This window comes from Arvicanthis niloticus, chromosome 26, assembly GCF_011762505.2.
Source record: "Arvicanthis niloticus isolate mArvNil1 chromosome 26, mArvNil1.pat.X, whole genome shotgun sequence".
NCBI classification, from domain to species: Eukaryota; Metazoa; Chordata; class Mammalia; order Rodentia; family Muridae; genus Arvicanthis; species Arvicanthis niloticus.
The window spans coordinates 3959258-3974380 of NC_133434.1; the positions used below are offsets into that span (position 1 = coordinate 3959258).

At 44.6% G+C, this 15123-nt stretch overlaps 1 protein-coding gene across 2 annotated transcripts in view; it reads left to right on the forward strand.

The window, feature by feature from the left end:
• The first annotated feature begins 14330 nt into the window (after positions 1-14330).
• The window catches only part of Kirrel3 (kirre like nephrin family adhesion molecule 3), a 562840-nt gene continuing 562047 nt past the window's right edge, over positions 14331-15123 (forward strand). For both annotated transcript variants that reach the window (XM_076924603.1, XM_076924604.1), the window contains exon 1: positions 14331-14770. In XM_076924603.1, coding sequence (XP_076780718.1) covers positions 14716-14770 — 55 coding nt within the window. In that variant the 5' untranslated portion in view covers positions 14331-14715. The remainder of the gene's footprint in view (positions 14771-15123) is intronic.

Genomic DNA, 15123 nt, shown 5'->3' on the forward strand with positions numbered 1-15123 from the left:
CTAGAAATCAAATTCAGGTCATCCAACTTGGCAGCAAGTACCTCTACCCACTGACCTATCTCCCCAGTCTCTGCATCAAGATAGTTTTGTATTTTACACATTTAAGACTCAATCTCCTTTACTGATATAAAATCAATGTTTCTGAAAATTTGATTGCTTATGTTTGAGGAGATAAGAAAGGGACAAGATTTCAGGGCCCCGTGGATCAAATCCTCTGGTTAATTGAGTCTAAAACCAAATAAATTAGAATGCTTCCCAAGACTCAGCCTTCTCCATAGAGGATAAGAGTGAGTGCAGAAAGCAGATGAGTTGGGGAAAAACTCCAGAGAAGTTTTTTTTTTTTTTTCTTTCCTCTGTCTCCTTCTGAATGGCTGAAAAAAAAATGAGATCTCCAATCACTACATAAGAGAGATACCTGAAACTCACTGCATGACTGCAGACAGTGGAGGCCTTTCCTTCTCTCCGCACACTCCCTCCTCCTAACCCACCTCCACTTTTCTTCCCACATCTCCTTCCCCTTCCAGGTTCCCCTAGCCCTACCTCCCATCCTCTCTCTTTTTTTCCCTCAGTAGAGGGGGCAGTGCTGGGAACAGCATCACTAAAGCACTTGCACATGTTTTGCACATAGAGAACAATCAAACAATCCAAGTTTGCCAGTCAACAGTTTGAGGTCAGGACTATCTGCTTCCCCAGGGCCAGACAATTATTGTTTTTTCTAAAAGTTTCAAAAAAAATAATTTCAGCCCAGTTTTCATTCCCTGTATTTGGACTAGACTTTAAAAACTAGAGATCCATTGTAGCTCGTATTATCTCCTGCGACTTCACCCTGTCCCTCCCTGCCCCCTCTCTCTGACCTGGCCGGCAATTACTGCTTCATTGGAAGCCTGGATCAGATATGGATGAAAGAAGGTAGTCTTCCCTGGGAAAGCAGAGCACAAAAGGAAATGAATGCTTCAATTTCTGTTTCCTCCAGGCATATTAAAACAGAATATCATTGGAAAAATCTATGAGATGTATTGTTAAATTCAAGGAAGATGTAATTGCAAATTGCAAACTAATACATATTATATGTGACTCCCTTTATGTGTGTGTGCATAGGCACTTATTTTTATATGTGTACAAAAGTGCCTAGCAAAAGACTAGAAATGTTCATAACAAATTTTAGTAGTAGTTTTCTCTGCAGTCAGATGTAGGGAGAGGGTAAGTTTAAAAAAAAAAAGATATTTTCATTGTAATCAATATGCCCCCCATAATATTTGATTCTTAAGAAGTGAAAATATTTCTACTACATTTTGCTTGTCTAAATATTATGTGTATTCTATCTCGCTGGTAGTAAATTTTTCAATGTTTTTTTTTTTAAAAACTTTTCTTTCCAGAATATTCTACAAGGGGGAAAAAAACCCAATTATTCAAAAGAGAAAGTTTAAAAAATTAAAAATTTCTTCTCTTGAAATACATTCCCTGTCATTTCAGGGTGTCACTGTGCTTCCTGATCGTGATTTAAAATAGATTGTAATGAATCATCTTCCACAGCAAGTTTGACTCAGGCAAGTAAAAACGCTTCAAAGGAAATCAAAATTAGGAATTAATCTCCTCTGTTACATGATGCCTCCCCCACTCTCCTCCATCACTGTGCTCCCGGAGGATGAGAAGGCAAAGGGTATCAGGGTCTCTGACTCAGGTGGGGCAAGCTCCGACTTGAAGCTTGTCCTTCCCTGCTTCAAAGGCCCAGCTGAAGCCAGCTGGGAAACAGCTAAGTGCTTGCTTTCCAGAGTACCTGCCTCCCTTCCTCTCCTGGGATCCTTTTTGGCTTCCTGCTGAAGTTTATATTGCCCCCCTTTAACTCTCCCAGACTGCCAGAGATCTCTAAGGACACTTGTGTACCACTTAAATTTCTGTATTGCCAGTGGCCACACACAGTACCTGATGCAAAGTTGGTACTCAGGTGGCTCCATAAATACTTATAGCAAGAACATTTGAATGAAGGCATAAATAGCAGTCAAATCAAATAATACCTCCGTTTTTATAGCTTTATACCGGATTGGAAGGTACTTCAGGACAGCAGCCTGTACATTTTTTTTTCTTATTTATTTATTTAGGTGACAGGATCTTACATAGCCAAGGATGACCGCAAACTCGATATGTAGCGGAGGATGACCTTGGACTTCTCATCCTTCTGCCTCCACCTCTCAAGTGTTAGAACTACAGGCACGCATCATCATGCCCCAGTTATAAGATATAAACAAGTTGTCTGCCAACTACAAGCCTTCTATATCTCCTGTAATGCATCCAAAAAGGAAGCCCACCTCAGATGTCTATTGAATGTAATTTTCCTATTTTGAGCAGATGATTAAAAATCTTCACACACACACACACACACACACACACACACACACACTGATCTTAATTTATTTATTAGTCTGCTGCCAAGCAGGAGGGATTCTTTCATCTTTTATTGTAGATAATTTTAATAAAATATACAAAGGTAAGAAGTTTGGTGACGGAGAATGGCCGTTTTTTCTCCCGAACATTCCAGGCTGCTCCCCAAATAACTTTCTGGACTTTTAAGAGTCCAGTCTTTTCTTGCCATGAACTCTTCTGCCACTTCAGAGATCATCCACAGCTCACTAGAGTCTGTGGCAAGGCCATCTCTGAATCTCAAGTAGTTAAAGCGGAAAGCAGCACTTCTTAATTAGATGGCAATAGCATAATTATTTGAAGGCACCTTATAATTACATCTCTCCCTGCCCCAAGCTTCTTTAGCCACTTCAAATGGAATCTGTAGTTCTGGTTCCCTTCCCATCCTCTGCCAACACAATGCCACTGGCCAATATTAAGCATTTATCACAGATGGTTTTAGCTTATCAAGGTGAGATCCTCCAGTGAATTCTTCCTCAGAAGCTAAAATCTCTCTCGGGTGACTTTGGCTACTACGCGCCGGATTTTACTTCAGATCTTTTTACCTAGATGGGTGAACATCAAATCTTTGAGAAAGGAAGCTGAGAAATCACTGCACAGCCATTTAAACTTCGTTAGAGTCTCTTGAGTATTTATCTGAAAGGGACTCTCTGACTTTAGTAGATGACTCCAAAGATTCCTCTCACTGACATGAACAATTATTCTTTTCTTTCCCCAACTTCCGGTTCCCTGGAAAAGAGCTTTACTTCCGGTCCAGCCTTAAAAGAAGAAAGGGAAAATCATCAACCATTCCCACCCCGAGAAAGATTCGCTGTATTTTTCTTGCCACCAGAGGTATAATGAACTTCCAAAACCAACCACCTCTGAGCAAGCATCAAACCCACATACAAGAGCAGAAAGCAAAAGCAGTTGGTTCCGGTGGGCGTGGTGTAGGAGCCTTCAGTCAATAGCATACATCCCCCCACCCCTTGAAAAACGGCCTGACTTGAATGAGCATCCCATCTCAAGAAAGGCAGGGGAGCCATTAGTGAAAGCGAGAAACTCAGTTTTACATCTCATTCGAAAGATGGATTCACTGCCTTCCTCCCAGTCCAGGTGTGTGAGTTAGTTTAGAGTGGAATTTGTCTGCCCTCACTGAAAACTCCAGTTAGGCAATGAATTATTCCAAGTAAATTAAGTGTATCGATCCCCTCCCCTTTCTGACACTTTGCAGATATTGCTATCAAATCATGCTCCATGCAAGTGTCAGTTTTTGCTACAGACATCTGAAGATGGGATCAAATATTCACTTGGGTTTCTCAGAATCTAATAAAAACTCCCAGGCGTAGCAGAACTTGGGGAAAGCAGGCAACACAGCTCAGTGATGAGGCAGCTACGAGGGACATAGCACGTGTGGGAGATGAAAACACAGTGGTGGGTTGATACCTCTTCATCAAATAACAAGTGGTCAAGGTTACGGTGTGTGACTCAACTTCAGCCAGTTTTCTTACAAGCAAACATATCAAAGACCAGATGAAGGAGCATGGAATTATATTGTGAATATATCCCAGTTCTGGCAAAACAATTGAGTCACATTCCACAACACTTTTATTGACTGCCCTGATTTAGTCTCTTCCAAGCCAAAGAGTTACATCATTCCAACAGTATCCTAAACAGGATCTGATTCTTCCATGTGCATGTGTTCCCATCCTCAGTATGGACCAAGTGTCTGTGTTTTCTCCCCAACCAAAAGAAGTCCAAGTGAAATTCTAATCTCCAGTTGGATGGCAGCAGGATGCAGGACCTTACCCATAGGTAGTAACTAGGGCATTAGTGTCGAGCCCTAGTGAATGGGACTAAAGAGAAGATGGCGATTGTGAAGTCAGGAACAAGGACTCACCAGAAAAGCATTTGATTGAACATGGACAAAGTATCAGCCTCCTGAACCATGAGAAATGTATTTCTGTTGTCTAAAACACCCATCTATGGTATGCTGTAATGGCACCCCAAACTGAGATACCCACCATAATGATGAGACATCCATTTCTAATTAATGATGTTTTAATCTTCAAAAGTCACAGAATCTTTTTTTGCCTTACTTAGCTTGAGCTGACTTTTTGACCAAAAACTATCATATTAAAACTGTCAAGTGCATTCTAAAAATGGATAACCTAAGGATAAAGGGTCTAGAGATTCTGGTCCTGATCTAATGAATATAATAGTAAAATATTGTTTTCTCTATACTAAAAGTCCTAACTGCATGGGAATATACTTGTGGGTGAAAGCATATGATATATGAGTTGAATTTGCTTAAAAATATTCCAATGGGATGGAGGGAAGCAAGGAAGATAGGTAGAACGGGCTTAGATACAGCTTCATTCTTATTGTACTGGGTGATGATACACAGAAATGCTCATAACAATAGTTCTCTAATGCATCAAAATTATCTGAAAGGATTGTTAAAACACAGTGTCTTTAGGTTAGTTAGGGTTTTACTGCTGTGAACAGACACCATAACCAAAACAAGTCTTAAAAAGAACAACATTTAATTGGGGCTGGCTTACAGGTTCAGAGGTTCAATCCAGCATCAACAAAGCAGGAACATGGCAGCATCCAGACAGGCATGGTGCAGGAGTTGCTGAGAGTTTTACATCCTCATCTGAAGGCTGCTAGCAGAATACTGACTTCCAGGTAGCTAGAATAAGGTCTTAAAACCCACACCCACAATGACACACCTACTCCGACAGGGCTACAGCTTCTAATACTGCCACACCCTGGGCCAAGCGTATAGAAACCATCACACACAGCATCAGGGATTCTGATTCAAGTTCAGAATTCACACTGCAAGAAGTGTTAGTTAGGGTGTTGTTGTTGTTGTTGTTGTTGTTGTTGTTGTTGTTGTTGTTGTTGTTTCTGACCTTGTGACAAACACCTGAGAAAAAAACCAAAAGCAGGAAAGGTTTGTCTGGGCTTCCAATTTCAGAGTTTTCGCTTTTGTTGGCCAGTTCCATTGTTTCTGAGCTGTGGTGCAGCAGGGAAGAACAGAATGGCACAAAGGCATTAGCAGAGCAGAGCTGCTCTGTCATAGCAGCAGCAAAGGAGGGAGGAGGGTGTCAGGACAGGACATGCCCTTTCTAGACATGCCTCCATTGACAGACTTCCTTGAATAAAGCTTTGCTTCTTAAAACTCTCTTCCAAATAGTACCACAAACTGGGAACCAGGATAAGGAAACATTAACCTGTGGGGGAGCATCCCATACTCAAAGCATAACACAAGGATGCAGATGCCGTAACCCAAGGGCCTCATGTTATGATTCAACGTATTTTATTTACCCTCTATTTTTATGTGATCAAAACAGTCGAAATCAAGTGGGGCTGTACTGAGCTGGCACCAAAATCTCACGAGGCAGGAGGAATTGTCTCTGCTACTGCTGACTTTCAATCTTAGTCAGTCAGCAGCTGAAAAGATGAAGAAGAGACACAGACTTCAGGAAAACACTGAACCATCAACTCTATTCAAATTGGTTCTAGTGTGGGGAAAATTAATGTTGGTTTTTCCTCATTTACTTTGAACCTATGTCTGCACAATTGTTATAGAGTATGACAGCTTCTGAGCTGGTTTGGAAATGTGTAGTTAAGCAATATAAATAACCAGAGATTCTGTTTTATATGAATGCTCCAGTTAGGTGGCTATTTACAGAGACTGATGGCATCACCTTCCCACATTTGCCTGAGACTCAGGTTGGGTTCAAAATAGCCAGAAATATTTCTCTCCAACCTTCAGGTACATCTGCTTAGAGTTGACAAATGTGGACTTGTCTCCAATTGGGTCTAAAGCCATTGGGTGATGAACAAAGCGAATCTCAAAGCACAGGTATCCAAAGGACTCCAGGAGTTCTATCTGAATTTCATTTCTTTCTTTCTTTTTTTTACTATCTAGCAAACAATTACCATATGCCAGACATTGAGTTTTATACACCTTGGGATATGCAAATATAATAGTCAAACGAAATGGTCCTAAGCCTTGAAGATCTCACATCTAGTTTTGGAAATAAATAAACACAATTACAATATAACAGTTGTATAACAAGAGATTGTAAGGACACTGAAGAAACCTAGGTGAAGGAGAAACTCATAACATGCAAATAACAGTAGAGAAACTAAGCAGGCTGTATTTATGCATTTGTGTGTGTGTGTGTGTGTGTGTGTGTAATAACAATGAAAAACAGGTCCTGAGTTTGACAAAAAGAGCAAAGAAGTGCATACAAAAAGTTTAGAAGAAAGAAAAAAAAGGAAAGATGAGGTGATTATATTATAATCACAAAATATAAAAGATAATTTTTACAAAGAAGCTTTTTGTTTTTGGCAAAGAGGGAGAAGCAGAGAAGCGAACACACACACACACACACACACACACACACACACACAAGTGACATTTGCTGCAGTTTGGCTGAATGTCTTCCCAATGGCCCATAGGGTAAAAGGTCTGATCAGCAGTACATGGTGCTAATGAGAGGTGATGGAACCTTTGAGTGGTGGGTCACAGAGTGTCATACATGGGAGGATGTTTTTATGAGGGATCCTAGTCTCTCTTTTTTCTCTTCATTTCCTGGCTCATGAGGTGAGCGTTTTCTTTTTGTCCCCACACATGCTTCAGTCATGATGTGCTACTCACCACTGGTTCAAAACAATGAAGTCTTTGATTACAGAGCGGAGTCTCCAAAACTGAGCCAAAAACAACCCCTTTCTCTTTGTAAACTGATTATCTCAGTGTTTAATTACAATAACAGAAAGCCGATTTGCACAGCATTCCACCTGACTCAAGGAACATCTGCCATTTGTTAAGGGGACAGAATAAAATGAGGGAGAGAGAGAGAGGGAGAGAGAGAGAGGGAGAGAGAGAGAGAGAGAGAGAGAGAGAGAGAGAGAGAGAGAGAGAGAAAGCATAGCAGGGGAAGAAACAATACAACTAACTGTACAGTCTGGACATGCTGACTGGAATCAGTGAGGTACTTTGGTACCATTAAAGTTCAGGTTGCAAAGGAGAATAATGAGACCAGAAAGGCATGCTGGTTTGACCTGCCCGCCACAGTGCAAAACAAACATGTGTGCTCAGCTTTAAGGACTTGATGGACTGAATTATGTCCCCTCAAATATTTATGATAAATATTGCTGTATTTGGAGATAAAGCCTTTGGGTATCATTAATGATAAATTAGGCATAAGGTACAGGTAACAAAACAGTAGGACTGGTGACCACATAAGAAAAAAGGATGCAACAAATCCAAAGAAAGGCCAAGCAATACATAGCAAGAAAATGGCTGCTACGGTACAGGAAAGAGACTTTTACCAGAACCTGGCAATGATGGCACCTTGAAAGTGGACTTCCAGTTCTTCAAAACTGAAGAGAAAGAGCTTTCCTTTCTTTCTTTCTTTCTTTCTTTCTTTCTTTCTTTCTTTCTTTCTTCCTTCCTTCCTTCCTTCCTTCCTTTCTTCCTTCCTTCCTTTCTTTCTTCCTTTCTTTCTTTCTTCTTAAGTCATCAGTCAGCAAGATACTGTAACAACCTCATAAACAGAACAAGATGGCTACTTTATTTTTTTTCCAAGCATGAGGAAACATTAAGGAAATGAATTTCAAGCAGACATGTGGTAGGTTAAACTGGGGAGGGGAATATATTTATCTGGGGACTACCCCACGAAGAGAGGATGTATGGATCTGTGTAGACATGAAAGACATTGAGCATTGGGTTGAAGAGTTCAGTGCATTGGAATAGGAGGATCATTGCTAGTGTGTACACAGTAAAGTGGTTCATGTGTGCCTGCGCGTGTGCATACATGCATGCGTGTGTGAGTGTGTGTTTAAAGCTTTATATTCGCATAAACTCATGATACTTTGCACATTATAATTTTTATAACATGTATGTGGGAGATTATTTTGCTGTGTGAATATGGGGAGAAAAGAGGAAGAAATGGGAATATACATACATAGGAAAAGAGAAAGAGACTTGTTATAGTAAGAAAGCTTGTGGGGGACGTCATGTGTATGCACACATGCAGGCACGCATGCAGCTATCTCTTTCTTCAGCTGCATGGCAGTTGACTAGCTCATAACATAGGCTTAGGTGCAAGGGGTATGCAGACAAAAGGAATAAATGCAGTATAATTTCTCTGACTTTGAATACCAAAAATTAGTCATATAACAGGAATTTCATTTTGTCTTCCAATATTTTCTACATAATTAGCCTATTCATATACACAAAAAGCACACATGACATATTCCAAAATGACACCAGACCTGTTCTAATGTCTGAATAAGAATGCTGAGGTTTCCCACACACACACACACTGCTGTCCCTGGAGCTTGGATGCAGGTCTTGGCCTGTGTACTTGGCTAGCAATGAGACAAAGCACGGTGTACCACCACCTTCTTTTGTAACGCTCTCCCTGTCTTTTGGGCCTTTGCTGAGAGAGATAATGCCTCTCCCATGTGAACTGAATACCCAGTGCCCTGAATGCACGAGTGTGTCAAGGCTAAACAGATCTATTGTTCTTAAACAGCACTGCCAGAGAATCACATTCTTGTGCAGAATGGTGCTGAAGAGATAAAAATATCTTTCATTTCTATAGTGCCATGCATCTTAAAGTGGGTTCCACATTTCACAGACTATATATAGGCTCAATTCATTACCCAGCCCCATAAAATACATCCAGAGCATGGCAGGCACATGCCAGATGTTTGACAATGACCTAATAACAGAGTGAGGATGGAGTTAAATTGGATTTAGAAAACAGGAAGCAAGGTTCGGGCCACTAGGTAAAGCTTTGTTATCTATTCAGCAGTGCGTCTGGTGTTTCTTGCCTACCAGAACGAGACCAGAGGCACAAGCAAGCCAGAGTGATGCTCTTCCTACAGTTGTGGAACAGCCAGAGTATCAGAGGAAAGATATTTTGTGGTAAAATGTGATTCACGTCAGGATCAAGTACAAAGCTCTGTGGTAGTCACGGACACTAAAGGAATTCTTTTCCTATCAGCCATGCTGCCATCATCACACTCGTGTTAATAAAGGGTTAGCATTCAACATAATAATAGGATTCATGGTGAAGAAAGTCTATTCTGGAACCCAGAACTCAGTTTGCATGTGAGCAGGGTGGGGGGGGGGAATGAGGAGAAGAGGGGAACACACAAGAAAGTTGTGGATCCAGAGTAGAACGAATTTGAAGCCGGTGAGAGAAAGTTGGAACCCATGACATCAGAGGGGCCCCAAGAGATTTCATGGCTGCGGCTGATTTCCCAGGGATGGACCCCTGAAAATAAACTACCCAAACAGTGATGGCATTGGAGACGCTACTGTAGGTCTCTCCATGCTGAGAAGTGTGGCCTGTCAAAATCAGTAGGGTTTGGGTTCTAGGAGATCTCAAAGATAAGTGAGTTCAAACTAGTCATTTTATAAATGAGAAAGATCCAGCCATGTTCGTCAAATATGTATAGCAGTTAGCAATGTTCCAGGACAGGGGCCAGACCAGAGGCTGACCCAATCTGTTGTGAATCAGGGAGGCCGACACCTGGGCGTTAGCAAATACTCTTAAAAAGCGGAACACCTGGTTCTTCCAGCCATTTCCACTACAACAGAGAGACCAACCACAGAGAACAGGGGTTAAGGTCTTATAATCCAGCTACACCTATGTGAGTGAGAAATGTAGCTCGGAGAAATGAAAAAGAAATAGGCTGAAAGATTGTCCCTGCCAGGGTCAGATGGCTGCCACCCAGAGAGGGCCTCTGCAAACCATTTGGTTTCTAGAAGTGTATGTCGTTTGCAGCCCTTATTAACTTCACTAGGCATGGAGAGTCGGCTTACTCTGAGCTCCCAGTAGGGACCCCTTCAAAATGTGTTAAATCTCTGGGCAAGAAGGTTTCAACCAGAACAGGCAGAATGTGTAAAAACCAAAAGAATGTGGTTTATAATGTATGTACCGCAAAGACGTCATACGTTGGGAATTCGGTTCTGACTGCCTGACTCTTAAAGAAGCCCTTTCTTCTCCTTAGGGGTCGTATGGGTGCACATGGGTCCATCTAGACAGTGTGTGGTGGGGGTGGGGAGCCAGCAGAGAGTACCAGCAGAGGCTCTGGGCTGCACGATGCCCTGTGTCCTGACATCTTTGAGCTCTACAGCTCCCTGTGCTACCTTAGGCAAATCAACCTGCTCCCATCTAAACTAAAAAGGATGGTCTGCAATAGATAACCCTCAGGACAATTTCTTTATTATTAAAAAGCCAGTAAGGTGTTTTATGGGTTTCCGTGGGTGTATACCTCTCCCCGAGTAAAGGACAAATTTTGCAAGAAGAGAAAATCAATCCTCTCTCTACACGCCTTAAAAACCCCAAATGAGCATTTGCAGAAAACCCGGGCAATAAATGTTATTGATAGTGGACGGAGAGCCACGACAGACATTGAAAAGTGGTCACTGGGACCGGAATAAGCCTGAGTCTGTAGGGTCTGTCTGAAGGCCAGCCTGTTCAAGACAGAACAATAGTACTCTCCTTTGATTTCAGTGTGGCTTGGCTGAGAGCGAGAGGGCTTGCTCACTGCCAGAGTGCAGGACTTGGAAGCTATCCGATGGGGGCTTGGTGCTTCTGCAACTTCTTGGCCAACAAGGAGCAGAACTGGAAGCTATGTGTGGGCACCAAGCTGCGTGCAGCTCTCTGAGAGACACCCCCCCTCCCCAGCCGCCCCCGCGCTTACCCCGCAAGAAAGTAAGCGGAGGTGTGGGGGTGGGGTGTTCAAAGGACAGAGCGCTTGGTGCTGAAGGCCTGGGGACCAGGTCCGGGGGCCTGATGAAGTCCCCCTCCCAGGCTATAAGCCTAGAAAAGAAAGACTGGAGAGGGTGCCACCTACTGGTGAGAGACCCAGCCTTGCACAGTGGATTCCAAGGAGACCTGGAGTCTGCCAGTATTGAAAGCTGAATTTAGGCGGCTTCCCAAGTTGCTGGCTTTCTGTTATCTCTTGATAGCTACTATTCCCGTAGGCTTTGTGCTCTGAGACCCCGTCCTCTGCATGTCACCCCTTAGACGGTGAGGCTGTCTGCAGGGATGGTGCTCGTTCTCCTTGCCCCTCTTGGACGCGCACTGAGTCTAAGGACTCTGCAAGCTTCTCCATCAGGTGGAGCCGTCCTCTAGTCTCCTGCCTCCCTCCTCCCTCGCAGCGAACTGCGAGTAGGCCATCCTACAGCGCCGGGAGGTTAACCGAGCCCCCGGAGGAGGTGAGACCGCCAGCCTGCGCGGGCGGAGATGGCTGGGCCGCCGTCGGGGCCGGCGCCAGAGCCCGGCAGCCTGTGGGTCCTGCAGGTATCGCTCGCCTTCTCTCTGCCCCACGTGGTAGCCGCGGAAGATTGCCGTTGGTTTTCCGGCACTCAGGATTTAAACGCCTCTTGGTCCTTTTAGAAGCAGTCAGCTCATTACTTCATCCTAGCTTTTTCTCTTTCTGCGGGAGACCGGAGGCTGAGGAAGGGAGTGAATGGGGTCGGGCGTGGGGGTGGGGGGGGGGGGAACACACCCTGCTGGCTAGAAAAGGGCAGGGTCCGCAACCAGCGTGAGGGGGTGGAGGGTGTCAGAGGCGGATCTTGGAGACTAGCTCCAAAGCAAAACGTGGTCCTCCCAACCTTGAGCTCGCACTCCTCTCTTTGCAAGAGTGAGCTTGCCTTCCCAGTATGGTGCGCCTACACTGCTATATGTTTCTGATGACCAGCCATGTATTGCACACTTCACTGGCCTCATGACCTTATTTTTGTAATATTTCCCCCTAGAGGGGCTGAATTAAACCTGGGCCGCGGGCCATTTAGAAGCTTGCAATGAAAATTAACCAACAGCTGAGAGGATAAATCTTTAGTTAAAATATCAAATGCTGCCTGGGCAGGTACATTCCTTCTACATCTTAGCAGGTTCGTTCTCTGCATGGTTTAGCCTTTGAAGTGGGACTCAGACCTTTCATCTCCCCTGGCCCTGAATATTTAGTGAAACAAGTACTGCTGATGTTTAGTGTTCTACAGGCCAGATTCTCACCCTTCATATCTTGTATCACCTATGCTACTCGGGATTAGCATCCTTCTTTTGCGGGTTTCTGATTTACCTCTTATGTTTTATTGCACTATCTCTTATACCAAGCTAATGGACCAAGGGTATGCTAACGTTGCTTCTGTGCCTTGCAAATTTGGCTGATGGGGTTGCCTCTGTTACTCAACATCACACATACACACACACACACACACACACACACACAAACACACACACCAGCTTTCTTATAGATTTCCCTTTGATAGGTTATCAGCCTCTAAGAGATGTAGTTAAACAAACTCTTATGTTAAGAATGGAAAAGTCAACAAAGCATACACCTACTAATTTATAGATCTTTGATGTCACTGCCAGGTGTCAGCTCCTACCAGCACACACTTAAGCATGTGTCCCTCCTTCCTTCTTCTTCATAAATTGTAAGGTACATTTTTTTTGTTTACATCCACGTGAAAACTCAGAGTTGGAATGTGCCTTGCAATCAGCAAAGCCCCCATATCTGTAATACTGATGGAAGGGTAAGAGATCCCTAAAAGGACTCCCTAAGGTCCAAAGACTGCAGAAAGTAATGATTGATTTTATAATTGAATGTTGGATGGCACACATTGAGAGAGCATCTTTCATTTCCCCCATCTCTCCCTCAGTCCCCCTTCACCCACTCTATATAACACTGCATATTTTTATGTGTTGCTTTGTAAGATACTTAGAGTTTGTGTCTTGTGTGCACTCAACTTCCACTTTGGATCACAAGCTCCTGGAGGCATGGTCAATTTTACTTCCCTCCATGGCATACCTGTATCAACTAAATAGACCTGGATAAATTCATGTTGATATTCTACAGGAAATGGAGTTTAATTTGAGTCTGGATTTCATGGCAGGTGAAAGACTTGCAGGTTCTTAAGAAATTGTTGCTGTTGACCTTGGCCTCTCCTTGGCAATCAGGCTCACAGCACCTTTTGGAGAAAAGGCATCCTTAGAGTGATGGAGTGCTCATTAGAGAAGAGAGGCTCAAATGCAAAGACAGACTGCTGCCTGTCCTTGTTAGGAGAGACACAGACCAGGATAATAATAATAAATAGGTATGTGTCACAAACCTGCCTGCGTTTGCTCTTACTCCTGCGTTTTGTTCTCTAGGAGCAGTGCAAGCAAACTAAAATCCAAACACCCAGGGCTTATCAACTCCGACCCCCCACCACTCCACCCCCCCACTCCACTCCCCCACTCCACCCCCACTCTACCCCTCCACTCCACCCCCCACACACACATACACACAAACCATCACCACTATCACCACCACATCACACACACCAGGAAAGTCCCCCCCCCAGACACACACACCAGGAAAGCCCCCCAAACACACCAGGAAAGCCCCCCCCCACACACACACCAGAAAAGCCCCCCACACACACACACACACCAGGAAAGTCCCCCAAAGGCAAAGCCTGCTTGTGCTTATCTCTTCAACTCCCTAGCCTTGGCTACACACATTGGCCAAGTCCTTGCTGGGGATTGATGCACTTCTCCTGGCCTCTCCCTATTCCCTTTTAGCCCAGTTGCCAGTCCCTAGTGCAACAGCAAAGCAGGCACATTTTGATGCATGTGCACAAGTCTAATCACCGGTAACTTCACTCCCGTTTAACAACATTACATCGTGTGAACAAAAAGTCACAGCTCCGCTCGGTGCTCACTATGCGTTCTGGTCAATAATGGTAACAAAAGCAGAGTATCTCCCTGTTTAGGGCTAAGACAGAAAGCACAGCTTTTCTGCAACCCTCCCGTTTTGCAAAGCTTTCCCCTTTCCAAGTGTTTCCTCTTTAATTATGACCTGTTTCCCCTCCCTCTTCCCCCCGCCCCAGCTTCTGTGAAAGGAGCCCTTCTGTCACTCGTCACTCGCTTGCTCGCTCGCCCGCTTGCTAGCTCGTTCGCTCGCTGTGGGAGGAGCCCGCCAGAGGAAGCCGTGTGCCTGGGATGCCAAGAGCCAGAGAATGGATCTGCTCCGAGTGGGGACATTGCTGAGGATCCCGGCTTCCCGAGGCGGCTGAAAACAAGCATTTGGTTTCGGCTGCCTGCCGATACCAGGAGACACAACGAGACCTAAGCGGACCAGAGGAGGGACAGACCGACTGACAGATAGATGGTCGGCGCGAACCCTGGAGGACCGGCGGCGGAGGCTGAGCACCGCGAGCCCAGCCGCCGCGCTTGAAGAGAAACTAACTGCACGCCCAAGTTGCCCCGCCGGCTGCCCGCGCGCTGAGGAATGAGACCTTTCCAGCTGGATTTGCTCTTCCTCTGCTTCTTCCTCTTCAGTCAAGGTAGGAACCCGGCGCTCCGGAGTTGGAGCAAAGTCGGCGGCGGCGGCGGAGGAGGGCGCATGAGGCTGAGGGCTGGGAGGTGGGCAGGCTCGGGAACTCGCACTGGCCGCGGGTCTCGGTGCCGGTGCCGGCCCAGCGGCAGTTAGTAGCGTCGCTTCTTTGCGTTTGCAAAAGCAACAAAAATGGTACTGTAGGTTTCCCTTCGGAAGGAAAGGGCTGGGAGAACAGGGGAGGCTGCACTTTCTCGTCTCTCTTGTCCACGTCCAACTCAAACTCTCCGATGCATGTAAGTTCTTTATGCACCCGGTATATTAATTAGGTAGCATTCGTGTGGCCAGGCCATTCGGAACTTC